Source organism: Pogoniulus pusillus, chromosome 23, assembly GCF_015220805.1.
Source record: "Pogoniulus pusillus isolate bPogPus1 chromosome 23, bPogPus1.pri, whole genome shotgun sequence".
Lineage (NCBI taxonomy): Eukaryota > Metazoa > Chordata > Aves > Piciformes > Lybiidae > Pogoniulus > Pogoniulus pusillus.
Genome location: NC_087286.1, coordinates 4,427,435 through 4,454,491, shown reverse-complemented (window position 1 = coordinate 4,454,491; position 27,057 = coordinate 4,427,435). Strand labels below are relative to the sequence as shown.

Genomic DNA, 27,057 nt, shown 5'->3' with positions numbered 1-27,057 from the left:
ATACTGTGCTAAGCTGTGAATATAAAGCTTCATTCTCCAATTTCCAATAGCTGAGTCTAGCCTGGGTGATTTTTCCTAAGTGTGGGGGGGCAGGGAACACCCAAACCATCACACACATAACCTTTTCCTCCTGATGGCCAAGCACCAACTCGATGGTGGAGAACCTCTTTAACTACCTGCCCTTGGTTGTCATATTTGCCTACAGTGCTATGAGACAAGTCATGGTTGTTCTGGAAAGAAGGGGCATGAGGGGAAAGAAATAATGAATCAAATCAAGCATGATGGCTGTAGGACTGGATGATCCTGGAGGTCTCTTCCAACCTGGTTGATTCTATGATTCTATTCTATGATCAACTTTGAGAAAGGTCTAACCTAGGTTCAGTTCTGAATTTAAAAGGAGAAATCAGAAGTGAAAATAAATAAGCAAACCAACCAACAAACCCAGCCATATTTATTAAATGGGAAAGAAATTTCCACCCCTCCTCCACTCTGCCCTGCTGAGATCCCATCTTGAATACAGTGTTGGGCTCCCTAGCTGAAGAGGGACAGGGATCTGCTGGAGAGGGTCCAGTGAAGGGCTATGAGGATGGTTAGGGGACTGGAGGGCATGGCTGATGAGGAAAGGCTGAGGGACCTGGGGCTGCTTAGTCTGGAGAAGAGAAGACTGAGAGGGGATTTGATCAATGTTTACAAGTATCTGAGGGCTGCCAGGAGTGGGGGACAGGCTCTGCTCACTGCTCCCTGGGATAGGACAAGGAGCAATGGGTGTAAGTTGCAGCAAAAGAGGTTCCAGCTCAACACAAGGGGGAACTTCTTTACTGTAAGGGTCCCAGAGCACTGGCACAGGCTGCCCAGAGAGGTTGTGGAGTCTCCTTCTCTGGAGCCTTTCAAGGCTTGTCTGGATGTGTTCCTCTGTGATCTGTGTTAGATAGGATTGTCCTGCTCTGGCAGGGGAGTTGGACTGGATGATCTCCTTGGGTCCCTTCCAAACCCTGACATCCTGTGAGCCTGTGAAATATACCTGAAGAAATACAAACATGAAGCTTGGACTCATGTTATAGGACTCTCAAGACACCAGGGATAACCTAAAGCTGCTAAGAGATTTATGAGCAGTTGTTTTGTTAGGTGGTTGGGTTTGAGCTTTGTTTTGTTTTGGTTTCTTGGTGGTTGTTTCATTTCAAACAAAAGCATTATGATACAGAAAACCTTAAAGATGGCAAAGGCCAGTGAAGGAAAGTACCCATGTGTGATCTTGATCTGTATTTAGAAAGCAGCAGGGCAACGTGCTTATGTCTGATGATGATGAAGACTTTCCAGTCCATTAGTAACAGAGAGATGTTAAACAGCATCTACAAGAGATAAACATTTAAAAGCAGCAGGCCTGGCTGACTTGCACCTAAGAGCACTTACAATAGCTGGCTGAGGAGGTCTGTTTGAACACAGCCAAATGCAAAAGCTGCAGTCAAGAAAGAACAGATTGAGCAGAGACCTCCAATACAGCAGTCTGAATTCTGGAGAAGTAGTAATGTGACAGAGGATTTGAGGATGAAAAGAGGTAAAGCATAGAATCATAGAATCAACCAAGTTGGAAGAGACCTTCAAGCTCATCCAGGCCAACCTAGCACCCAGCCCTGGCCAATCAACCAGACCATGGCACTAAGTGCCCCAGCCAGGCTTTGCTTGAACATCTCCAGCAAAAGTGACTCCACCACCTCCCTGGGCAGCCCATTCCAATGCCAATCACTCTCTCTGACAACTTCCTCCTAACATCCAGCCCAGACCTCCCCTGGCACAACTTCACACTGTGTCCCCTTCTTCTGCTGCTGCTTACTTGGCAGAAGACACCAACTCCCACCTGGCTACAGCCTCCCTTCAGGTAGCTTTAGACAGCAATGAGTAGACACTGGACACATGTTTAGGCAACATCATCAGGGGCTGAATGTCTTTAGAGGTTTCTCTGCTCTAAGGCAGTTCAGACTCTAATCCAGACAAGAAAAGTACAATGGGTTCCTCTACAGTTTTTAACTCTCTGCAGACAAGGAGTAGATGTGCTGAGTTACCCATCTCAGTTCCTAAGAAGAAGAGTTGAACAAAGTATGAGTTATGCTTTACTGGAAACTTGTTGCTGGAGGTAACTGGTGAAAGAGTCATTTTCTACAACTGGCCAACTAAAACAATCTAGCCTTCTCATCAGGGATTCCTCTAGTCTTAATATAGCTATAACTGCACAGAGTTCCTGGGCTTTTCATGTCAGATCTTGGCCCAGGCACTGAGATGTTACATTCCACTTGGATTTTCCCAAAGAGCTGCTAGCCTCTAACCATGGAAGCCTACTTGCTCTTATAGCTGCATGTCAGGAAAAAACCTCATTCAAATGATGAAGTTTCAGTAACATTCTGAGCTTCAAGAGGAGGAAATGCTGCACAGAAGCACTCACAACTCCACTTTAGAATCATAGAATCAACTAGGTTGGAATAGAACTTCAACATCATCCAGCCCAACCTAGCACCCAGCCCTGTCCAATCAACCAGACCATGGCACTAAGTGCCTCAGCCAGGCTTGGCTTCAACATCTCCAGGGACGGCAACTCCAGCACCTCCCTGGGCAGCCCATTCCAATGCCAATCACTCTCTCTGCCAGGAACTTTCTCCTAACATCCAGCCTAGACTTCCCAAGGCACAGCTTGAGACTGTGTCCCCTTGTTCTGTTGCTGCTTGCCTGGCAGCAGAGCCCAACCCCACCTGGCTACAGCCTCCCTTCAGGTAGTTGTAGACAGCAACGAGGTCACCCCTGAGCCTCCTCTTCTGCAGGCTGCACACCCCCAGCTTCTTCAGACTCTCCTCATAGGGTTTCTGTTCCAGGCCCCTCACCAGCTTCGTTGCCCTTCTCTGGACACCTTCCAGGACCTCAACATCTCTCCTGAATTGAGGAGCCCAGAACTGGACACAGCACTCAAGGTGTGGCCTGACCTGTGTAAAGTACAGGGGCAGAATAACCTCCCTTGTCCTGCTGGCCACACTGTTCCTGAGCCAGCCCAGGATGCCATTGGCTCTCTTGGACACCTGTGCACACTGCTGCCTCATCTTCAGCATACTATCCACCAGTACCCCCAGGTCCCTTTCTTCCTAGTGTTCAAGAAAAGCCTGGATGAGGCACTCAGTGCCATGGTCTAGATGACTGGATAGGGCTGGGTGCTAGGTTGGACTGGATGATCTTGGAAGTCTCTTCCAACCTGCTTGATTCTATGATTCTATTATCTTCCCTGCCTGAAGCAACCTCTGCTATGGCATTCTGAGCTTCCACCACTGAGATATCTCTTTGGCTTTGACCATTGATGAGCCTGAGGGAAAAGGTTAAACTATTCACAGGCTTAGTAAAGGAACTGAGTCACAAAATCCCAGCACTGCAGATGTGTCTGGGGTCTGTATCCCGAAGTTAACATCCAGATGAATACAATAGGACATGTACAAGAAAACTCTCCTTTATATGGATGTGGCATCTAAGACAGCAAGGAGGTTGAGCCATTGTCCCACAACACATCTGCAGTCCCAGGAATTGCACAATTCATTTGTTTTCTTTACATGAAGCACATCCAAATAGCTTTCAATTGGCAGAAGTAACCACAGTTCACTGTGTCCCTGGCTGATGGTTCCAAGCCTGGGCTTGTAGGGTGCAACAAGCCCAGAACTGATGACATGGATGACCCTGCTTTGAAGACCAGAAGATAGCAAATAAGAGTGGTATCTCTTCCCTGGAACAGCAGAACAGCTCCTTCATTCAAGATGGGTTTATGTCTCTCAGTCACTGGAATAGGGAATCACAGAATGGCACAGTTTGGAAGGGACCTCTAGAATTATGTAGCCCAGCTCCCCTGCCAAAGCAGGCTCACCCGGGGCAGGCTGCACAGAAATGTGGCCAGGTGAGTTTGGAATCAGTCCAGAGAAGGAAACTCCACAATCTCTCTGAGCAGCCTGCTCCAGGGCTTCATCAACCTCACATCAAAGCTTTCCTTAATGCTGAGGTACTGGAACATGTCCAGAGAAGGGTGACAAAGCTGGTGAGGGGCCTGGAGCACAGCTCTGTGAGGAGAGGCTGAGGGAGCTGGGGGTGTGCAGCCTGGAGAAGAGGAGGCTCAGGGCAGAGCTCATTGCTGTCTGCAACTCCCTGAAGGGAGGCTGTAGCCAGGTGGGGTTGGTCTCTTCTGCCAGGCAAGCAGCAACACAAGAAGGGGACACAGTCTCAAGTTGTGGCAGGGGAGGTCTAGGCTGGATGCAAGGAGGAAGTTGTTGGCAGAGTGATTGGCATTGGAATGGGCTGCCCAGGGAAGTGCTGGAGTCGCTGTCCCTGGAGGTGTTGAAGCAAAGATTGAATGGGGCACTTAGTGCCCTGGTCTAGCTGATTGGACAGGGCTGGGTGCTAGGTTGGACTGGGTGATCTTGGAGGTCTCTTCCAACCTGGCTGATTCTATGATTCTCTTCTGCAGGCTGAGTAGCCCCAACTTACACAGTCTGTCTCCACAGGGGAGCTTCTTCAGCCCTCTGATCATATTCCTGGCCCTTCTCTGGATCTATTCCAACAGTCTGATGCCCTTCTCATATTTGGAGTACCAGAGTTGGATATAAGCAGTCCAGATGGGGTCACACGAGTTCCATCAGAGCTTCATTTACCATCACTTTAAGTGATGTGCTTTCCATGCTGACAAAATTGCAGGTGAGGAGGGAAATCTCTTCCTCCACAGCTTTCCCAACCTGGGCAAGGAGCCATCCACTGCTGTGCCTGTCCAGCTACACATCCAAAGCTGAGCCTTGCAAAGTGCTTTAGGGAAATGGAACTCAGAGATCCTGCCTCATTTATTTATAGCGACATTCTGGTCTGTAGCTGTGATTATGTGGGCTGGAAATACTCCTGTGGGTGTAGAAATTAAATAAATAAACTGCTTTAGAAATCTGCAAGATCTTGGTGAGTTCTGGATGGTGTTTATCACCTGGCTTCATTTCTGGTCCAGCTGCTCTTTTTGTGCATCAGCTGATGGGAAAGAAATGCGTCGGTCATATCCTTGACAGCTGGCACTAGAGTTATTTGACAGCAGCATCTCATGTCACAGCATGACCAGGGAAGACCAAACAACAGAAGTGAACAGGAGAACATAGGATCATAGAATCATTGATTCATTTAATTTGGAGAAGGTATTTAAGATTATGGAGTCCAACCCTTGGCTAACTCTACCAAGCCTAGCGCTAAACCATGTCCCTCTACGCTGCATCTCTGCATCTTTCAAACACCTCCAGGGATGGAAATTCAACCACGTCTCTGGATAGCCTGTTCTAGTGCTTGGGGAAACTTACAGTGAAGAAGTTTCTTCTCATGTCTAACATAAACCTCCCCTGGTCCAATCTGAGACTTTCCTCTTGTCCTATCACTTGTTACTTGGGAAAAGAGACCAGCACTCACATGGCTCCAGCCCCCTTTCAGGTGACTGTAGAGAGCAAAAAGCTCTTCCCTCAGGCTCTTTTTCTTGACAACCCCAGTCTCCTCAGCTGCTCGTCACAACTGGTGTTCTCCAGACCCTTCACCAGCTTTGTGCCCTTCTCTCAAGCTGCCTTAGCATCTTTATGGCCTTCTTGCAGTGACAGCTCCAAAACTGAACCCAGTCCTCAAGGTGTGGCCTCACCAGTGCTGAGATCTTTTCTTTCTGCTAGGTTCATCTCATTTTCTACCAAACATAGCTAGAAGTCCCCTAGATATAGCCCACAGCCAGCTCCAGGCTTTGCTCCACACATAGAATCACAGAATCAACCAGATTGGAAGAGACCTCCAAGCTCATCCAGTCCAACCTAGCACCCAGCCCTGGCCAAGCAACCAGACCATGGCACTAAGTGCCTCAGCCAGGATTTTCTTGAACACCTCCAGGGACAGCGACTCCACCACCTCCCTGGGCAGCCCATTCCAGTGCCAATCACTCTCTCTGCCAACAACTTCCTCCTAATATCCAGCCTAGACCTCCCCTGCCACAACTTGAGACTGTGCCCCCTTGTTCTGTTGATGGTTGCCTGAGAACAACCCCACCTGGCTACAGTCTCCCCTCAGGTAGTCAGACATCTAATGCAGCACATTAAAGGGACAGAAAACAGAGGGAAGTGGTTTCCCTGGCATCAAAACGTGCAGCCTTTCCCTGCAGAGCCACTGTTTAAAAGGCAACAAAGGTGCAGATTGGCTCTCCAAGTGCAGAGGTCCCCTGTGATCACATAATTATCTTTAGCCCTCAATATATGGAGTCAAAGCACAGATTTCTACTGGGCTTCTGCTGAGATGTGAGAAACAAAAATCCCAGCCCTTCTTTCTGAGCAGTAGGGAAATTACTCCTGCCCTGGGATCCAAGCCACTGTGGATTAAAACTCTTTGGAAGGAGAAGGCTATCTTTCTTTTTTTTCCTTTTCTTTTCTTTTTATATCCACAGTAATTTGCCTCTTGGATGGCATAAAAATTAAATCCATCTGGAATGGCTTTTTAATTAAAATCATACTTTGCTTATCAGAGTGAGAACACTTAACTGATTACAAAAGAAATGTGGAAACCTCTGGCATCCTGCTCCCCCTTCTCCAGCCAGTCTGTACAGCAAACTCACTCTCCTAAGCTCTCTGTAACCCTTTGGAGACTGCCCCACAGAAGGCCTCCTCACCCCATTTAGGGATCAGAAAAAGTCATACAAAGTCATATTATCCTAGAAAGGTTTGGGTTGGGAGGAACCTTAAAGATCAGCTAGTTCCAAACCCCTGCCATGGGCAAGGACACCTCTTACAACACAGAACCTCCTACTCTAAAGGACACACAGACAGAGTGTATCCAAAATAGTGTGTACAAAAGATTCATCTCCCTGGCTGAAGCTGCTGGAGTTCAAGTTTGTCTTAATCTGCTGACTCCTGGAAATTCCCTATGGAAGCACAGAATCTCTATACATTGAATTTCAACTCCTTGGCTGTGCTGTTATTTACCTTCACAGCAACTGAAATGTTTCCCATTGTCTCAACAGTGACCTAAAACCAAAGGCTAAAATCATAGAATCATAGAATAAAGCAGGTTGGAAGAGATCTCTGAGATCACCCAGTTCAACCTAGCACCCAGCCCTGGCCAAGCAACCAGACCATGGCACCAAGTGCCCTATCCAGGCTTGTCTTCAACACCTCCAGCAAAAGCGACTCCACCACCTCCCTGGGCAGCCCATTCCAATGCCAATCACTCTCTGACAAAAACTTCCTCCTAACATCCAGCCTAGACCTTCCATGGCACAACTTCACACTGTGTCCCCTTCTTCTGTTGCTGCTTGCCTGGCAGAAGAGCCCAACCCCACCTGGCTACAGCCTCCCTTCAGGCAGCTGCAGACAGCAATGAGCTCTGCCCTGAGCCTCCTCTGCTGCAGGCTGCACACCCCCAGCTCCCTCAGCCTCTCCTCACAGGGCTCTGCTCCAGGACCCTCACCAGCTTCTTTGCCCTTCTCTGGACACATTCCATCATCTCAACATCTTTCTTGAGTTGAGGGGCCCAGACACTTCACCATCCCACTGCAGCAGTTCAGGATCTCTTTTTTATTCCCCCAGCTGCTATCATCCAGGCTTGGATCCAGAGTCCTCTTGGACTTTTGATGGAGGCTTCTCCATACGGCGAGAGTCAGGACACAGGCAAGGATGGGTCACACAATCTCTGCCACCCACCCACCTTGAGGTTTTCCCTGAGGACCATCTCATGTGCCAGAACCTCTGGGCCAGAGGGAGGACTGCTGTTGCCTGTGCTGCATTTGTGTTTCAGCCTTGCAGGGCTGCTCCTGTAAGAGTTTTCACGAGCACTAATCTCACAGTGGGATCCTCAGCGGCGCGGCACAGCAGCGCTAACGTCAGCGCAGCTAAGCTGATTTATTCAGGCTGAGGATGGTAACTGCAGGGTAGGATTTTCCCAAGCACAACCATTAGTTAAATTCCTGGGGCTGAATGAATATGTGACCAAGTGCCTGCATGCTTTTTATCTTTCTCTTTTTTGGTGCCAGCTCCTGCTGGGGAAAGGGATGCTGAGGCAGATGTTAGAAGTGAGGTCTTGAACCCATGCTGTTTGGAATGATCCTATGGGAATTTCCATCAGGATAGCACTGTCACAAAGCTCAGCTGCCTTTTCCTTGCAGACAGAAAGGAGATCAGATGCTACTCAACAGGGGAAGAAAGTTGCTCTATTTTTAGTTCCAGTAAGACCATTGCAGACACAGGGTGCTGGATTGGAGGGTGAAATAGTCATCTCCTGGCAGAACCCACAGAAGAACTGGCAAAGCTACAATCCTGGGCCAACTGTATGGAACCTTAAACAGAACCTGCCCATCTCCCAGCAAGCCAGTATGGAAACATGGAATTGTTAAAGTTGGAAAAGACTTCTAAGAGCACCAAATCAAATCATCAACCCACTACCACATGCCCTCCAGATCATGTCCAGAGGTGCCATGTCTACATGCTCTTCAACAGCTCTAGGGACAGTGACTCCATTACCTCCCTGGGCAGCCTGGCCACTCCTTCAATATAGATTTTTTTTTCCTACCATCCAATCTAAACTTCCCCTGGTTCCATTCAAGGTCATTTCCTTTTGATCTTCAGAGAGAGAGTGATTGGCATTGGAATGGGCTGCCCAGGGAGGTGGTGGAGGCACTGCCCCTGGAGGTGTTCAAGAAAAGCCTGGATGAGGCACTTAGTGCCATGGTCTGGTTGGTAGGACAGGGCTGGGTGCTAGGTTGGAGTGGATGAGCTTGGAGGTCTAATCCAATCTGGTTGATTCTATGATTCATTAACTATTGCTGCTGACTTGAGAGACAAGACCAACAACCACTTCCTATCTAAGTGCCTTCCAAGTATTTGCAGAGAGCAGCCTCCCCTCAGCCTTCTCTTCCCTGAAGTAGCTTTCCAAGATAATGTTCCCATCTTCTACTCTCACCAGTCCCAAATCCAGACATGGATGTGCCTCCAAGCCCAGTCAAACTCCCACTCCTGCACTGACAGGTAGGTCCATGCTGCAGTAATGCTCTGCTTCAGCTAAAGGTGCCCTCCCTGCAGCAGCTGAATGACATACACATCACATAGGAAGGCTCCATCTGAGGCAGCTCCTGTGCCAGACCACACATCCTTCACAAATGGATCAACCTCCCTCACAAGAGAAATTGGCTTTCTGGCTCTCAGTGCTGCTCTTGGCAGCCTGTTCTCACATCTCACTCCTCTCACTGCTACAAACCTTCCCACAGCCAAATCCAGTTGCACGGAGCATACGAACACTTCAGCACCAGCACTGACTCACAGTATCACAGTATCAGAGTATCACCAAGGTTGGAAGAGACCTCACAGATCATCAAGTCCAACCCTTTACCACAGAGCTCAAGGCCAGACCATGGCACCAAGTGCCACGTCCAGTCCTGCCTTGAACAGCTCCAGGGACGGCGACTCCACCACCTCCCCGGGCAGCCCATTCCAGTGTCCAATGACTCTCTCAGTGAAGAACTTTCTCCTCACCTCCAGCCTAAATTTCCCCTGGCACAGCTTGAGGCTGTGTCCTCTCATTCTGGTGCTGGCCACCTGAGAGAAGAGAGCAACCTCCTCCTGGCCACAACCTCCCCTCAGGTAGTTGTAGACAGCAATGAGGTCTGCCCTGAGCCTCCTCTTCTCCAGGCTAACCAATCCCAGCCCCCTCAGCCTCTCCTCGTAGGGCTGTGCTCAAGGCCTCTCCCCAGCCTCGTTGCCCTTCTCTGGACACACTCAAGCATCTCAATGTCCCTCCTAGACTGGGGGGCCCAGAACTGAACACAGCACTCAAGGTGTGGTCTAACCAGTGCAGAGTACAGGGGCAGAATGACCTCCCTGTCCCTGCTCCTGCTGGCCACACCATTGCTGATGCAGGCCAGGATGCCACTGGCTCTCTCCCTGCTTTAGAGGCTGCTTCCATTTCCTGATGGTATCACAAGTGCTTGTGCAGGGGGCAACCACATCTTCTCCATGACTTTCATCTGCAAACCAGACATGAACTATGAGGTCTTTATAATGGAGACAGACAACAGTCAAAAGAAATGGACAAGCAAAGGGAGTGTATTTTTGCCTAAACCCCAGACTGGAATCATGAGAATTCAGCTGCAAGATCATCCCTAGCAGAAAGCTCATTTACAGAGCCCAAAACTGAATGAAGAGCCTTTCAGCTTCATCCTGAACTGCTGCCCCTCTCCAGCTGCATCTGAATTTCTTGGTTCAGCTCCTTCTACTCATGGTTACCTCAGCAGATATAGTTCCTTTCCTGTACTTCTCCTCAGGCTACTCTGCAAGGGAAATCAGCATTTATTTTGAGGTGCACTGCACCCTGACTGGTTTGCCTTTCCTCCCAGGGCTGCTCTATATATTGAATACTTGCTTCCACAGCTAGCAGCCCAGGAAGCCTGAGTGGTGAACTGAAAGAGAAGAAACAATTACTAAGCAGAGGGGCATCAACCTGCCAATCATTTTAATACCCCATCTAGAATCAGAGACTTTTCAGCAGTCCCACAGGGCACGAGAAAGCAGGTCTGAATCAAAGACACAGTTGCTCTTTTATGATGATGATGATGATGGTGATATTTTCAGTTGTGCAATAACAACTCCTGGCAGTTCTGCAGCAGAGAAAAAAGAAGGAGAAACACATTGCTATAACACTATGCAAGGGGGGAAAAGTGCTGGGGAAAGGCAGCAGAGAAGAGACAACTGCACCTAGCCTCTGAATGTCCCCCCCCTCCAGGCTGTCCCTCAGAGTGTTACAGCACTAAGATGCTTCTAGACAGTGGTGATCCAAGTAGGATCAACAGACCCAGTGATCAACCCACACAAGAGATTCAGCTCAAATGTGGGTTTGGTCCAAAAGGCTACAGCTCCTAAGCCCTTTGCAGCTGGAGCTCATGACTGCTGCCCTCATGTCTCTCTTACCCATTGCTCCCAGCTTCTCTTCCACACAGTACTTACAACCTCCTCCTCCTCTCTCTCATCCTAGTCCTCATCATATCCCCAGGCAAATACTACACTGGGATCACACATCCTGAGATCTCCATTACAGCTTGCAGCAGCTACTTGGACACTTATCCCTTCTGCATCTCTTTTTCCACAGTAAAGCCAGTGCTGTCAAGGACTGGTGTCTTTCCTTTAGGAAACTGCAATCTTTACTCAGTCCTTCACTTAGCTCTTCTTCCACAGCTAAATTTAGTGCTTCTGGAAGATGTCCCTTTAATAAATCCTGCCTTTTTCTCCCTCTAAGAAGAATAAGTAGCAAAAGAAATAATAATTAATTGAACAGACAACCAAAGGTTCAGCTTTACAGCTAGACTTACAAATCTTCCCAGATGCTTACTGGTCTCTTAAGAAAATTCTAGGGCTCAGGTCAAGTAGACCCAAGGCAGCAAGCTCCAGCTTTTAATTTCTTTTCCATCTAGAGAATCATGAGGGCTTAGCTAACACAGTTTAACCACCAGTACTGTCTGGCCCTGGGAACAGCTTCCTACCCAAAGGAGCACAGCAAAAACCCAACCAAAGAAAGGACAAACAGAACACCTCAAAAAAGCCTCCCCAAGCCTTTAAGAAGGGGAAGGTAAATAACTGTGTGAATGCCAAAGGAGCTCTATGTTGGCAGAGACCTCAAGGAGACAGAGAGGTTGTTCCCTCCTTACATCCCTAAGCTTGTAAGAGCCAAATGACAACAGGAGCCAAGGTGGAAGGTCCATATATGTGTGCCAACATCAGGAGCCTCTCACTCAGTGCATGCAATTTTCTTTCTAGTGTAGCTGATGTGCTTCCAAGTGCAGCTTCACAGACAGACCTTGAAAGGCTCCAGAGAAGGACACTCCACAACCTCTCTGGGCAGCCAGTTCCAGAGCTCTGTCACCCTCACTGAAAAAATTCTCCTCATGTTGAGGTGAAACTTTCTCTGTTCCAGTTTGTATCCATTCCTCCTTGTCTTATTGCTGCTGACCACCTGAAAGAGATTGGCCCCAGCCACTTGGCACCCACCCCTCAGATATTTGTATCCACTGATCAGATCTGCCCTCAGCCTTGTCTTCTCCAGACTGAACAGCTCCAGGTTTAAACAGCCTCCCCACTTCTCTGTGCAAGAAAGGATGCTGCCAGGGCAAAGGGGCTTCACCTCTGCTCAGCAAACTCCTGAAGGCAAGGAAAGATGACTTGAAAAAAGAAATTCAAATGCCTATTTCATGGCGTTTTGGGGCATGGTTTAATGGCCAATGGTGGTCTTATCTTGGTGGTTGGAGTTGATGATCTTAGAGGTCTTTTCATAGAATCATAGAATGGCTTAGGTTGGAAGGGACCTCAAAGCTCAGCCAGTTCCAACCCCCTGCCATAGGCAGGGACACCTCCCACTAGAGCAGGTTGCTCAAGGACTCATCCAACCTGGCCTTGAACACCTCCAGGGAGGGAGCAGCCACAGCTTCCCTGGGCAACCTGTGCCAGTGTCTCACCACCCTCGCTGCAAAGAATTTCTTCCTAACATCCAGTTTCAATCTCCCCTCTGCCAGTTTAAACCCATTCCTCCTCATCCTGTCATTACAAGACCTTGTCAAAAGTCCCTCCCCAGTCTTCCTGTAGGTCTCCTTCACATACTGGAAGACCACTCCAAGGTCTCCTGGAAGCCTTCTCCTCTCCAGCCTGCAGAACCCCAACTGTCTCAGCCTGTCCTCAGAGCAGAGCTGCTGCAGCTCTCTTAGCATCTTTGTGGCCCTCCTCTGGACTGGCTCCAACAGTTCCATGTCCTTCTTGTGCTGGGGGCTCCAGAACTGCACCCAGGACTACAGGTGGGGTCTGAGGAGAGCAGAGCCCAGGGGCAGAATCCCCTCCCTTGCCCTGCTGCCCACACTGCCCTTGCTGCAGCCCAGGGCACAGCTGCTGGTTGAGCTGCACTCACACTGTGTCCAACTGAAACAATTCTGATTCTGTTTACCACAGGGCCACAAATGGGATGAACTTTCCAAAGGGGTCCATCCTTCACCTGACACCTGGCTAGGGGTCTGCTATGGGAGAGAAGCCATAAAAATACAACCACTGCAGTCACTTAAAATAAACCCTGAATTTGGCTATGGTAAAATAAAAGTGGAAGAGTTACAACAACCTCCAGCAAGATCTGGCTTGTGGCTTTTTCCAAGCTGAGCACAGGCAAATGCTGAGGGTCAGCACTGAAGCAGCTTTTCATTTTGTTGCAAAGCTGTTGGGGATATTTTTTTTTTGGGGGGGTGGGGGGAGGGGTGGACATCATAGAATCAACCAGGTTGGAAGAGACCTCCAAGCTCAGCCAGTCCAACCTAGCACCCAGCCCTATCCAGTCAACTAGACCATGGCACTGAGTGCCTCATCCAACCTTCTCTTCACATTCACCATATTGAATTTTGGTTCCTTTTTTGCCTTGCAAATGGATGCATCCCTTAAAGTTTAAACAGCATCAGCCTGGTCACTTAGGAAAGATCAAACAAAAGCTGCTTCTCAGTAATGAATAAAGCAAGCTGCAGGGAAGAGCTCAGTGTGAGCAGGTTTCCTTCTTTTATCATTCTTACACAACACAGGAGAAATCTGGGGAGGGATTGAGCATGCAGCTGAAGATCTCTAAAGGCAGGTGTCTGCTTGAAGCCTGAGCTGCCACCACAGCCAGAGAGGGTTCAAAGATGTGCATAATGGGGGCACACAGTGCCAGCTGAGATAACTTCATACTCTCTGTTCACAGCATCCACGTGAGACTGGCAGATAGCACAGCATCTGCAAGGGCTTTGCTCTCCAGAAAAAGGATGCTGTGGGACAACAGGGTACTTCCCTGCACCTCAAATGCCCTGAGGCACCCGAGAGCAGGGAGCTGAACTGAACCTGACAAGACTGCTGAGCACAACTGCAGCTCAGAGCATCTGGATCACAGGTAGACACCTACAGGGAAATGTCAAAACATGGACATCCTAATCTGCAAGGTGAATTCCACTCCGAGGTCACCTGCAGGGAAGCTCACAGGCTGATTAGCTGTGATAGACAATGACATTTATAAGGGCCCTGGAGACATTCACTGCTGAGATATTGGTTGTGATGTGACAGCTCACCAAGTATTAATTGAAACATCTGTTAAACACAGAATCAAGGCTGAAGCCTCAAACAAAACTCTAAAGACACCCAATAGATTTCAGCTTTCCAAAGGAGACACAAAGTATTGATATTTCCCCCTCCAGACAAGAATTGTATTTAAATAGATTTTTTTTTCCTTCCCTTCTCCCTTGACAAGATGCAATTTCACAGGGATGAGGATTAAAATGAAATGTGGAGCTGGTGCTCAGCTTCCATCTGCCAGGAACATCCCTGAGCCTGCTGCAAAAAGCAGGAAGGTAACCACAGAGACAATGGCTCAGCTAGCAGAGAACTGGGATCTCCTTAATCAGCTCCTTTGGGCTGTTCTGGAGCCTCCACTACAAGAGGGCTGTGGAGATGCTGGAGAGTGTCCAGAGAAGGGCCAAGAGGATGCTCAGAGGGCTGCAGCAGCTCTGCTGTGAGCACAGACTGAAAGAGTTGGGGCTGTGCAGGCTGGAGCAGAGGAGGCTCCCAGGTGACCTTCTTGTGGCATTCCAGGATCTGAAGGGGGCTACAAAAAAGCTGGGGAGGGACTTTTGAGGCCCTCAGAGAGTGACAGGACTGGGAGGAATGGAGCAAAGCTGGAGGTGGGGAGAGTCAGGTTGGACATGAGGAGGAAGTTGTTGGTGATGAGAGTGGTGAGAGGCTGGAATGGGTTGCCTGGGGAGGTGGTTGAAGCCCCATGGCTGGAGGTGTTTAGGGCCAGGCTGGCTGAGGCTGTGTGCAGCCAGCTCTAGGGTAGGGTGTCCCTGCCCATGTCAGGGGGTTGGAACTGGCTGACTGATTCTATGATTCTATGATTCTTGACTTTCAATCTATGTAAACCAATGAAGCCAAGGGGTGACATCCAGGAGTTTACCAAAGCAGCATCACCAACCTGCTGTCTGTCCCTACAGTGAAACACCTCAAAAAATGATCCTACCTTGGTTCTGATTTAGGAAATCATAGAATCATAGAATCAGCCTGGTTGGAAGAGATCTCCAAGCTCATCCAGTCCAACCTAGCACCTAGCCCTGGCCAGTCAACCAGACCATGGCACTAAGTGCCTCATCCAAGCTTGTTTTGAACACCTCCAGGGATGGTGACTCCACCACCTCCCTGGGCAGCCTATTCCAATGCCAATCACTCTCTCTGTCAAGAACTTCCTCCTAACATCCAGCCTATACTTCCCCCAGCAGAACTGGAAACTGTGGCCCCTTGTTCTATTGCTGCTTGCCTGGGAGAAGAGACCAACCCCCACCTGGCTACAAATGCAAATGGCAGAAGTGTTAAATCTCCCAGCAGTGCAAAGAGAGAAATGGATGGTTAGTGACTGCCCTGGGGGTGAGAAATCCACCTAATGGGACTAATTGAGAAGTTTAAGGCTGTTAATAGCCAATGTTTTGGTTGACTGGAAAAGTGACTTTGTTAATCTAAAGTACATCAGGCTCTATAAAACTCATGCACAGCTCAGAAGCTCTCCAATAGGTATTTTAAGTCCTGGAAATAGCATAGATTAATGCTGCAGATAAAATCTGGCACAATAAACCAGCAGTGAAGCAGCTCTGATGTGTGCCTTCCAGCCTTAAGCAACCTGCCACACGTCAGCCTGTGCACAGAAATGTCCCTCAGGTAACCTTTTAAACCAACCATCGAACTCTTGCTGCGTTGAGATTATGTCACCACTCTACCTTCACACCAGGGCTGCTGGGACTTCAGGGCACCACATCTGCCTTGCATCTTTCATAGAATTTCATGGAATCAAGCAGGTTGGAAAAGACCTCCAGGCTCAGCCAGGCCAACCTAGCACCCAGCCCTGGCCAAGCAACCAGACCATGGCACTAAGTGCCCCAGCCAGGCTTGGCTTAAAGACCTCCAGGGACAGTGACTCCACCACCTCCCTGGGCAGCCCATTCCAATGCCAATCACTCTCTCTGACAACAACTTCCTAACAACATCCAGCCTAGACCTCCCCTGCCACAACTCCAGACTGTGTCCTCTTCTTCTGTTGCTGCTTGCCTGGCAGCAGAGCCCAACCCCACCTGGCTACAGCCTCCCTTCAGGGAGTTGTAGACAGCAATGAGGTCTGCCCTGAGCCTCCTCTTCTGCAGGCTGCACACCCCCAGCTCCCTCAGCCTCTCCTCAAAGGGCTCTGCTCCAGGCCCCTCCCCAGCCTTGCTGCCCTTCTCTGGACACCTTCCAGCACCTCAATATCTCTCTTGAATTGAGGAGCCCAGAACTGGTCACAGCACTCAAGGTGTGGCCTGAGCAGTGCTGAGCACAGGGGCACAAGAACCTCCCTTGTCCTGCTGCCCACACTGCTCCTGAGCCAGCCCAGGATGCCATTGGCTCTGCTGCCCACCTGGGCACACTGCTGCCTCAGCTTCAGCTCCTCTCTACCAGCACCCCCATCTCCCTCTCTGCCTGGCTGCTCTCAGCCACTCTGGCCCCAGCCTGTAGTGCAGCTTGGGGCTCTTGTGGCCAAAGTGCAGAACCCTGCACTTGGCCTTGTTCAATCTGCATCGCCAGTGGGTGAGTGGGGGAAGGAACAGGGGAGGCAAGGACTATGACAGCAAGGAAATATCACACCTGCTGCCTTCTCTTCAGCTCACCTGCTCACTTCCACCAGGTCAAGCTGTGTTCACAGAGGCTATTTATATTGGTGCAGATTGGCAATTATTAAGCATAAGTGCTCTTGCTATTAGAGCTCTTTCCTTGTTAGGGGAAGCAGTTTCAAAGTGATTTGTAGCCAGTAGATGAGTCTAATAAAGCTGAGGTTTCAGGACACAAAAATCATCTGGGTGCTTTATTAACAGCATCCTCAGCAGAAAGAAACTTTACACTGTTAGTTACACCCTAAGAAGCTTTTTTGGTTTACTCTATTCTATTCCCAAAGTCCTGGCAGTCTGGTGCAGTTCCCACTGAGTGGAAAAAGGGAAACAGAACTCCCATTTTCAAACAGGGTAGGAAGGAGGAGCCAGGGAACTCCAGGCCAGGCAGTCTCACCTCTGTGCCAGGTAAGATCATGGAGCAGATCCTCCTGGAGGCACTACTGGGACAGAAGAATAGTGAAGAGGAGATTGGCTACAATCAGCATGGCTGCACCAAGGGCAAATCCTGCCTGACTAATCTGGTGGTCTTCTATGAACAGATCACAACATGAATAGATAAGAGTGAGCAAGTGATGGCATTGACCTGGACCAGAGCAAGGCCTTGGACACTGTCCTGCACCACATCCTGGTCTCTAAGTTGGTGAAACATGGGTTTGATGGGTGGATATTAGATGGATAAAGAACTGGCTTGATGGCCTCACCCAAAGAGTGGCTGTCAATGGGTTGCCCAGGGAGGTGGTTGAGGCCCCATGACAGGAGGTGTTTGAGGCCAGGCTGGCTGAGGCTGTGTGCAGCCTGCTCTAGAGTAGGGTGTCCCTGCCCATGTCAGGGGGGTTGGAACTGTCTGATCCTTGTGCTCCCTTCCAACCCTGACTGGTTCTATGATTCAGTAAGTTTCATCTATAAACTGTAAGCCACAGACCTGCAACTAGATAGTCACTACAGCCCTTCCTCAAAGCTAGAGAGATCTTCACCAGGTAAACTCTTCATGATCTGGTTCTTGCTTATTGACTGTGCTGGAATTTGTGCTGGAAATGTGCTTATTGTCCATAACTATAGAGGGCCACTTGCAGAAGCAGGTAAGGATGTTTGTAGTCCTGTAGCTCAGCTCTGTAGGAAGGGACCAGAAAGCTTTGGTTTAACGTGGATGCAGATTTAATGGTTAGAGGGGGGAAAAAACAACCAAAAACCCAAGCTAAAGTTATGAGACATCACTAATTTACAAGCTTTTCATAACAGAGACCTTTCTGAGGGCTGCTGGAGGTAATGTGTGGTGCCTCTGACCTCACCCCAAGCTGAAGAAGCCTGGCATCACCCCACTAAAAGGGTTGCATTATTATTATCATTCCAGGAGCATTCACCAAGCAGTGGCTTCAGGAAGCCCTTCCCCAGGGCACTTTCTGAGTGCTCATGAATGAACTTTCCCTGCCTTGCCTGCCCTATAATGTGAAAGGTGAAGCTCATGCCCAGAGAAATGAATCACCTCAGAGAAATCCCTGGTGGCTGGGCATGAAGCCAAGCAAGCTGCAGGTTGTTCCAAAAAGGAAGGGTGACAAGGAGACCACTCAGCTGGCAAAACAGAGTTCCCCAGCCATGCACAGGACCTCCCTGCCACAGTGTTAGCCATGTTAGCTCTGGAGGGAGGCCAACCTGAGGGCTGCCATCACTTCCCTGCCCTTCCCACACCTCAAATCAAAGTGTCCAGAGAAGGGTGGCAAAGCTGGTGAGAGGCCTGGAGCACAAACCCTATCAGGAGAGGCTGAGGGAGCTGGGGGTGTGCAGTCTGCAGAAGAGGAGGCTCAGGGCAGAGCTCATTGCTGTCTACAACTACCTGAAGGGAGGCTGTATCCAGGTGGGGTTGGGCTCTGCTGCCAGGCAAGCAGCAACAGAAGAAGGGGACACAGTGTGAAGTTGTGCCAGGGCAGGTCTAGGCTGGATGTTAGGAGGAAGTTGTTGTCAGAGAGAGTGATTGGCATTGGAATGGGCTGCCCAGGGAGGTGGTGGAGTCACTTTTGCTGGAGGTGTTTAAGCCAAGCCTGGCTGAGGCACTTAGTGCCATGGTCTGGTTGACTGAATAGGGCTGGACTGGATGATGTTGGAGGTCTCTTCCAACCTGCTTGATCGTATGATTCTATGGTCTGAGTTTTCTTCCATTGCAGTCCTCTGGGATCTCACTTCCAGAGGCAAAGACATTTCCCTTCTTGGCTCAGGTCCCACCTAAATGAAGCTGTAAGGCCTCGTGACTTCTGGAAAACATCTGGAACCGTGGAAGAAAGGGAGCAGGGACACAGCACACACTCAGAAGTGAGTGAAATCCTGCCTGACTGCACTGGGCAGGAGGACAAACCAGTGCCACTGTGCAGCCAGGCTTGGCAAGTCTCACAGAGGCAGCAGGAGCTTCTGATCTGTCTGTCTGCCTGTCCACAGCCTCCACTCCATCTTCTTTACAGTGAGGGTGGTGAGACACTGGCACAGGTTGCCCAGGGAGGTTGTGGAGCACAGAATCACCCAATGTGATCAGAGATCACATTGGGTGATTCTGTGCTCCACAACCTCCCTGAAGGTGTTCAAGGCCAGGTTGGATGAGTCCTTGAGAGACCTCTTCTAGTGGGAGGTGTCCCTGCCTATGGCAGGGGGTTGGAACTGGATGAGCTTTGAGGTCCCTTCCAAGCTAAACCATTCTATGATTCTTGGCTGTAAGTCCCTGCTCTGGGGTGTCCAGGCATCTTTGACCCAGCTGTATATGGTTTTGCCTAAGAACTGAGGGATTTTCTGGGTTGCATGCCCTAGATTTTGGTTCTCACAAAAAAAGGGACTTGGGGGTGCTGGTGGATGAGAAGTTCAACAGGAGCCAGCAGTGTGCACTTGAAGCCCAGAAAGCCAAGCAGAGCCTGGGCTGCAGCAGCAGAAGTGTGGCCAGCAGGGCCAGGGAGGTGATTCTCCCCCTCTGCTGTGCTCTGCTGAGACCCCACCTGGAGTACTGCATCCAGCTCTGGAGCTCCTGGGACAAGAGAGATGTGGAGATGCTGGAGCATGTCCAGAGAAGGACCAGGAGAATGCTCAGAGGGCTGCAGCAGCTCTGCTGTGAGCACAGACTGAGAGAGTTGGGGCTGTGCAGGCTGGAGAAGAGGAGGCTCCCAGGTGACCTTCTTGTGGCCTTCCAGTATCTGAAGTGGGCTACAAAAAAGCAGGGAAAGGACTTTTTAGGCTGTCAGGCAGTGACAGGACTGGGGGGAATGGAGCAAAGATGGAGATGGGTAGGTTCAGAGTGTACATGAGGAAGAAGTTGTTGAGCATGAGAGTGGTGAGAGGCTGGAATGGGTTGCCCAGGGAGGTGGTTGAGGCCCCATGGCTGGAGGTGTTTCAGGCCAGGCTGGATGAACTAGATGATCCTTGTGGTCCCTTCCAACCCTGACTGATCCTATGATTCATCACATAACCTTTCCCAGGCACTGGAAAGCCACACATGCATTTCCACCAAGCCAGCAGCGATCCTATCTGCAGCAGCCAAATGACACTGCCACAGTTGTGCTGACTTGATCTGAGGGCAGGACATGACCTCCCACGTTCATAAACCCAAGCAAAGTTCCACTCTTCATCAAAACTTGAGTAAGAGGTTTTATTTTGCACAGCTGATTTGATTCCTTTCCTGAACTTGAGCCACAGATGCCATGCTGAGTGTGACAAAGCTCCTCCAAGCACGGTCAGGTCTCATCTTGGGTCATATTGATCTCCATGGTGTCTGGTGCCCTTCCCCAGGCTGCCAATAACTGGGACACTTGATGCTGAACAGGAAGATATCCTTCCTGTCCTTCTTCCCTTTCTTCTCCAGCTCCAATGAAGATTTGTGCCTACAAGGTAGACCTAACCCAAGGTAACTTTCCAGTCCTACCAGATTAAGTCAGCATATTATGTGGCAAGTGGGAGACTGATTTCCGTGAGAAGCTTCTGGTGAGAGTCCAGTGGAGGGTCCAAAGATGGTGAAGCATCTCACTGAGGAACAGAGAGACCTGGAGCTGTTGAACCCAGAGAAGAGCAGAATAATAGGGGAACCTACAGGGCAAGGCACAGGAGCAAGGGGCTAGAGTCTTATCAGTGGTGCTCAGCGGGCACAGGCACAATCTGGAACACAGTATCACAGTATCACAGTATCATCAGGGTTGGAAGAGACCTCACAGATCATCAAGTCCAACCCTTTACCACAGAGCTCAAGGCCAGACCATGGCACCAAGTGCCACGTCCAGTCCTGCCTTGAACAGCTCCAGGGACGGCGACTCCACCACCTCCCCGGGCAGCCCATTCCAGTGTCCAATGACTCTCTCAGGGAAGAACTTTCTCCTCACCTCCAGCCTAAATCTCCCCTGGCACAGCCTGAGGCTGTGTCCTCTTGTTCTGGTGCTGGCCTGAATGTGAGGAAAAGCTTTACTCTGAGGTTGCTGGAGCCCTGGCCCAGGCTGCCCAGAGAGGCTGTGGTGCCTCCTTCTCCAGTGAGATTCAGAATTCACCTGGATACTGTGATCCTGGGCAAGCTGCTGCAAGTGACCCTGCTTTAGCAGGCAAATTGGACTGGATGATCTCCAGCAGTCCCTTCTAAAGCCTCCAATTCTGTGACATACAGGACCACAGGATGTCAGGGGTTGGAAGGGACCCAAAGAGATCAAGTCCAACCCCCTTGCCAGAGCAGGACCATACAATCTAGCACAGATTAGAGAGGAATGCATCCAGTCAGGCCTTGAAAGGCTCCAGAGAAGGAGACTCCACAACCTCTCTGGGCAGCCTGTGTCAGTGCTCTGGGACCCTTACAGTCAAGAAGTTCCCCCTTGTGTTGAGCTGGAACCTCCTGTGCTGCAGCTTCCATCCATTGCTCCTTGTCCTATCCCAGGAAGCAGTGAGCAGAGCCTGTCCCTCCCCTCCTGACCCCCAGCCCTCAGATGTTTATAAACTTTGATTAAATCCCCTCTCAGTCTTCTCTTCTCCAGGCTAAAAGGCCTATCCCAATCTTCCCATCTGTTTCTGCTGGAGCCCATCTGATAAAGGCAAAAGGCCATCTTTTGTTTTATTTCCTCTCTAAAATACAGCAGGAATTCCTCATAGAATCACAGAATCAACCAGGTTGGAAGAGACCTCCAAGATCATCCAGTCCAACCTAGCACCCAGCCCTGTCCAATTAACCAGACCATGGCACTAAGTGCCTCATCCAGGCTTTAGTTGAACACCTCCAGGGATGGTGACTCCACCACCTCCCTGGGCAGCCCATTCCAAAGGAATGTTTGCCTCTTCCAAGGCACCCTCATAACTGGTGCCTCAGGAGAGCTGAAACACTTCTTTCATGACACAGGACCCATCACTCACTCATGTCCCAGCTGCCCATTTGCAATATGTGCAGAGCACCTTTCCTGCTTCGCATCCACCAACTACTGTGACCCCTCCTCAAATACTCAAGTGAGGAGAGAGAGACAAACACCCACCCTGCAAAGTCATGTCAGCGTGAAGCAATAAAAGCAAGAGCACAATGTCACAGCAGCCTTTCCAGTCAGCTCTGGATGGACTTTGCACAAAACACAGTGCACCAGAATTTGCATTTTTATCTGGTGCAGCCCTCTGGCTGTCACATTGCTGCTGAGAGTACAGCACAAAGCAGTATGAAACCTTTTAAAGCACTGTAAAAAGCGGGGGGAAATAACAGGCACCTACACCTCCACAAGTCAGGCAGCTTTCATGGCCCCATCCATGGCCCCATCTGCCTCCTAATGTGGAATATTCAGTAACTATCCCTCTCCACAACAAACTCCCTATGGACTCATAATCATAGAATAGAATCCCAGTATGGTGAGGGTTGGAAGTGACCTTTTGAGATTATCTAATCTAACCTCCCCTAGCCTTAAGCTTTTGCTGAGCACTGAGAATAGAATCATAGAATCAGCCAGGTTGGAAGGGACCTCCGAGATCATTCAGGCCAACCTAGCACCCAGCCCTGGCCAATCAACCAGACCATGGCACTAAGTGCCTCATCCAGGCTTTGCTTCAACACCTCCAGGCACGGCGACTCCATCACCTCCCTGGGCAGCCCATTCCAATGCCAATGTCTCTGGCAAGCTCTTCTTCCTAACATCCAGCCTAGACCTCCCCTGGCACAGCTTGAGGCTGTGTCCCCTTGTTCTATTGCTGCTTGCCTGGCAGCAGAGCCCAACCCCACCTGGCTACAGCCTCCCTTCAGGTAGCTGCAGATAGGAAGAAGATCTCCTCTTCTGCTGCTCTTCCCCAGACCAAACAGCCCCAGGTCTCTCAGCCTTTCCTCTTCACAGAGATGTTCCAGTCCCTTCAGCATCTTTGTAGGCTCTGCTTGACTATCTCCAACAGCTCCCTGTCTCTCTTAACCTGGAGAGCCCAGAGCTGGGCCCAGTGCTCCAGATGCAGCCTCGTTTCCTTTTGCAATACACCACAATTCCCCTCCTGGGTGGTTCTCCTCAGTTGTCCTGCAGAACACAGACCTCTTGGCTGTGGGAAGGGTTTGATATTTAAGGATGTGAACTCTTCTGCTGACACACTGCAGGGCTGGAGCAACATGCTGTTGGAAAGGAGTCTTAAACACTCCACACTAGAATTGTTTTTCCCTTGGCTACTGTGGTTTTGCCTTGCTATAGCCTACATAAGAGCTTCTAAGCATATTTGCTGCTGAACTACGTCCCCTGAAAACCTCCAGCGTGAGAGAGATGCAATGAGGCCAAGCCAGAGCTATAGGGTTGGAAAACTGGTTCTCCAGGACAGCTCTAAGTAAAGTCAGTCATGCATTTTATACATCTCTAAATTAAACAAATCCTACACCAAACAACACAGGGAGGTTTGGGAGGGGGGTAAGGCCTTCGTTAAACACAAGCTGTCGTTGCAACAGGACCTTTGTGTGGGACTCAGGAATTAGGTTGGAGGACTGACTGTAGTGTGCACGTAGCTTCCTTGCCAAAGACATTGATTAGTTTGGTTTAAATGTATTTATCTAACTGCTCGGTCAATGACAGGATGAGAGAGACACAGATAGGGTTGAAGTGGTTGTCCCATGAGCTTGTATTTATCTGATTTCCTCCTCCCAGGGATCCTGATTCCAGCATTTCAGCTCAGACTGCTGAAGGATCAGAGGCAAGGGTTTGGTTTTTTTTAATTCCTATCCATCATGAGTCTACTTCGTGACTGGAGCAGAATAAAACTCTGAAGAAAAGCACAAATTACACCAGCTGGACAGACTTGGCTAATGCCACAAGTCTGCAATCTGAAGGCATGTGGAATTCACCAACTGCTTCAAATGATCCACATTTCACTTACTAGAAACACTCCGTAAAAGACAACAGTCCAAGTTGTAGCTCTCCTGACCACATAATCTCAGTTATGCCCCCAAAAAGCTAAACTGGCCCCCTGGGAATTAATCTGGATGTAGCCCATGCTCCACCTCCCCCCTCCCCCTTACTGACTGCAGCACTTCCCAATGTCAAAAGCTGCCTGCTGTGGCAGGCAGGTCACTGGTGAGCGTGGTGTGATGAACTGCAGCAAATGAGTTTTGCCTAATTTCCTTTCTTCTACGCTTGTAGCTCATGAGAGGCCGAGGTGAAAGTTTACAACAGCAATTAGAAACCACATGACCACAACAGCTTTACAGCCCTGAATTTCCCAATCAGCCAATCATTCTCACCCAGAGTTGCTGGTTTGCCTCTTTCTTTTTTTTTTCTTTTTTTCCCACCCCCAAGGACATACCAATAAAAATTATCATAATAAATGATGAGAACTCAACAGTTTCTGCTGAGCCATCGTGGGTGCCAGCGCCAGGTTTATACACTGCAGAGTTATGTTAGCTCTGAAAATGAACAGCCAGCCCCAAGGTTTAAACCAAGAAACAAAGACAGCAGGGATTTTCTCTAGCACTGAGGCACTTCCAGTATCATAGAATCAAGAATCATAGAATCTTAGAATCATAGAATCAATCAGGTTGGATGAGACCTCCAAGCTCATCCAGTCCAACCTAGCACCCAGCCCTATCCAGTCAACCAGACCATGATGCCATCTTGCAGACCAGTGCTGATAAGGAGCACGTGAATCTCTTTAACTCACTGGTATGAACCAGCTCTTAGGAACATGAACACAGTGAAAGAATGAGAAAGCAACCAACGGTTCCACCAAAGCAAGGAAGTGAGATAAAGCATGAAACAACAAGATCATAAATGGGTTGAAAAGGAGCCGGCACGAGATTGCACCCAGGCTGTGCCTTGCCATTGTCCCAAAGCTTTAGGAGTTGCACTTATGGACAGCAACAACCAATCCAGGAGAACCAGCTGAAGGGACCAACCTTGCCACCACCTGCATGTTGAACTCCAGCAGACTGTGAGACTTAATGCTGCAGGATTTGGCCCCAGAGGACCCTTTCATGCCAATGATGCTTAAAGAAATGGGATTTTTGCCATGGATTTCAGTGGAAGCAGGAGTTGGAACAGCTCCAGCTGCTCATGGGAGTTCTCCCCCCTTCTCATTTCCCTAGCTCCAGTTCTAGACATGAGCTATTTTGGATCTTTCCTAAGCAAAGTCTCTAGAATTCCAGTAACTAATTGCCTGGTCATTAAATATATATATATATATCCATTTTCCCAGCCTCTGCCTCCTCAAAGAAAGTGTTTGGCAATGTAGATGGCTGGGTGGCTCAAGATGACAGCCAAAAATCAGTTCACTTGTCTAATTTCTTAAGGGACAGGGGGAGAAGAAAGGCGAGACAAGTGATGCAGTGACAAATCTGGGTTGCATTCTACCCTCCGAGGCTCAGCTTAGCTGGTCTGACTGCTTGCTGGAGATCAGAACAGCTTCAAGTGTCACCCACGGAGCAGAGGAAATAGAAACAACTTGCCACCAAGTACCAGCGGCACAAGCTAGTTCCTATGGGTACCATCACCCGACCCAACAGGATGCTGGTGAGGCAACCTCACCTTTTACAGCGGGAAAACACATGTGGGAGAAGATTAGAAGCGAGAGGGGAACTCAGGCAGAGTCAGAACCCATTTCCCACCCCCCACCGCAGCCTGCCGAGTACAAACGGTCTCATGAGAGAAATCGCTGCAAGGAAACGAAGTGGAAGAAGGCAGCTTCAGCAGTTCGTGCAGCACGGCGAGCCTGCGCTCCCCGCTCGGCGGAGCGGCTCCCACCCGCACGTGTGCGCACACAGCCCCGGCCCCAGCACGAACAGCCCCGGCCCCGGCTCTGCGCGGTGCCGGCAGCCAGCCGCGGCGCGGGAGCCAACAGCCCTGCCCCAGCCTGGAAGCTCTAAGGAGAAGGGACACAGAAGCCCAAACCCACACACACACACATCCTTTGCTCCCAGCTGCTGCTGCTTCCTCCAGGAGGGCGTTCACGTGAGGTTTCAGTGTCAGCGGGCAGCGCTTTGCACAACTTCTCACGGGCAGTGGCTCAACCGGGGGAAGAAGGTCCCAGCCGACAGCCTCCCAGCCCCAGCTACATCACCTCTAGGAACTTCATCCTGATAGCCTCAGGTTTGGGAGGGATCTTTGCACGCAACGATCAAACTCCTCAAGAGACACACCAAAGCAAACCGAAAGCCGAGATGCAAACCTGAATGGCAAAGGGCCCAAGAGCCTGAAATAAACCATTAAAACCGCAGGGCGAAGTCCTCTAGCTCGGGAGAACCTCTCAGTCCCCAACAAGGAACGCACCTTGGCCCAAACGAGAACTAAGCCACTGCTGTTTTCTCGCTCATCTTGAGCGGAGGGTGGAAGGAAATCCACCACAGACACACCTGCCCTAAACCAACCGCGCCGGCAAAGTTGCCCAAAGTTTGCTGGAGGCTAAACCGATAAGCCCCGAACAGGTAGTGGGAAAGAGCCGGGAGTCGTTCTCCGGGGGGGACTCACCGCGGAGAGGAACCAGCCGAGCAGCGGCACCAGGATGCCCAGGACTGAGTACTCCATGCTGGACCAGGGGACACCCCGCACCGCGCAGTCTCGGCGGGGCGGCCGCGGGCAGCGCTTCGTTCCGCTCCCGGCACCGGCCTGAGCGCATCCAGGGAGCGAGGCAGCACCTCCGCGCCCGCCGTTCCGCGCCCGCACCGCCGGAGCGCGCCGCGCCGCCCCCGGCCGCCTCCCTGCGCGGGGCGGGACGGCACCGCCTCCTCCCGCCCCCCATCCCCGCCCCAGGTGCCCGCCGCACTCTGCGGGCTGTCCCTCAGGTCCTTCGCCTTCTTCCCGCCCGCTTCCTCTCTTCTTCCGTCTTACTTCATCCATTTTCCTCCTCCTCCTTTTCCCTACCCCTTCTTAGGTCTCCCTTTATCATTCTTATCTTCT

At 50.1% G+C, this 27,057-nt stretch overlaps 1 protein-coding gene across 1 annotated transcript in view; it reads right to left on the bottom strand.

Moving 5' to 3' along the window:
* Nucleotides 1-26,806, bottom strand: part of LOC135185567 (vasoactive intestinal polypeptide receptor) — a 138,130-nt gene extending 111,324 nt beyond the window's left edge. Inside the window, exon 1 of the mRNA XM_064162381.1 lies at nt 26,629-26,806. Within this exon, the coding sequence (XP_064018451.1) occupies nt 26,629-26,685 (57 nt within the window). The 5' untranslated portion in view covers nt 26,686-26,806. The remainder of the gene's footprint in view (nt 1-26,628) is intronic.
* Nucleotides 26,807-27,057: the final 251 nt, after the last annotated feature.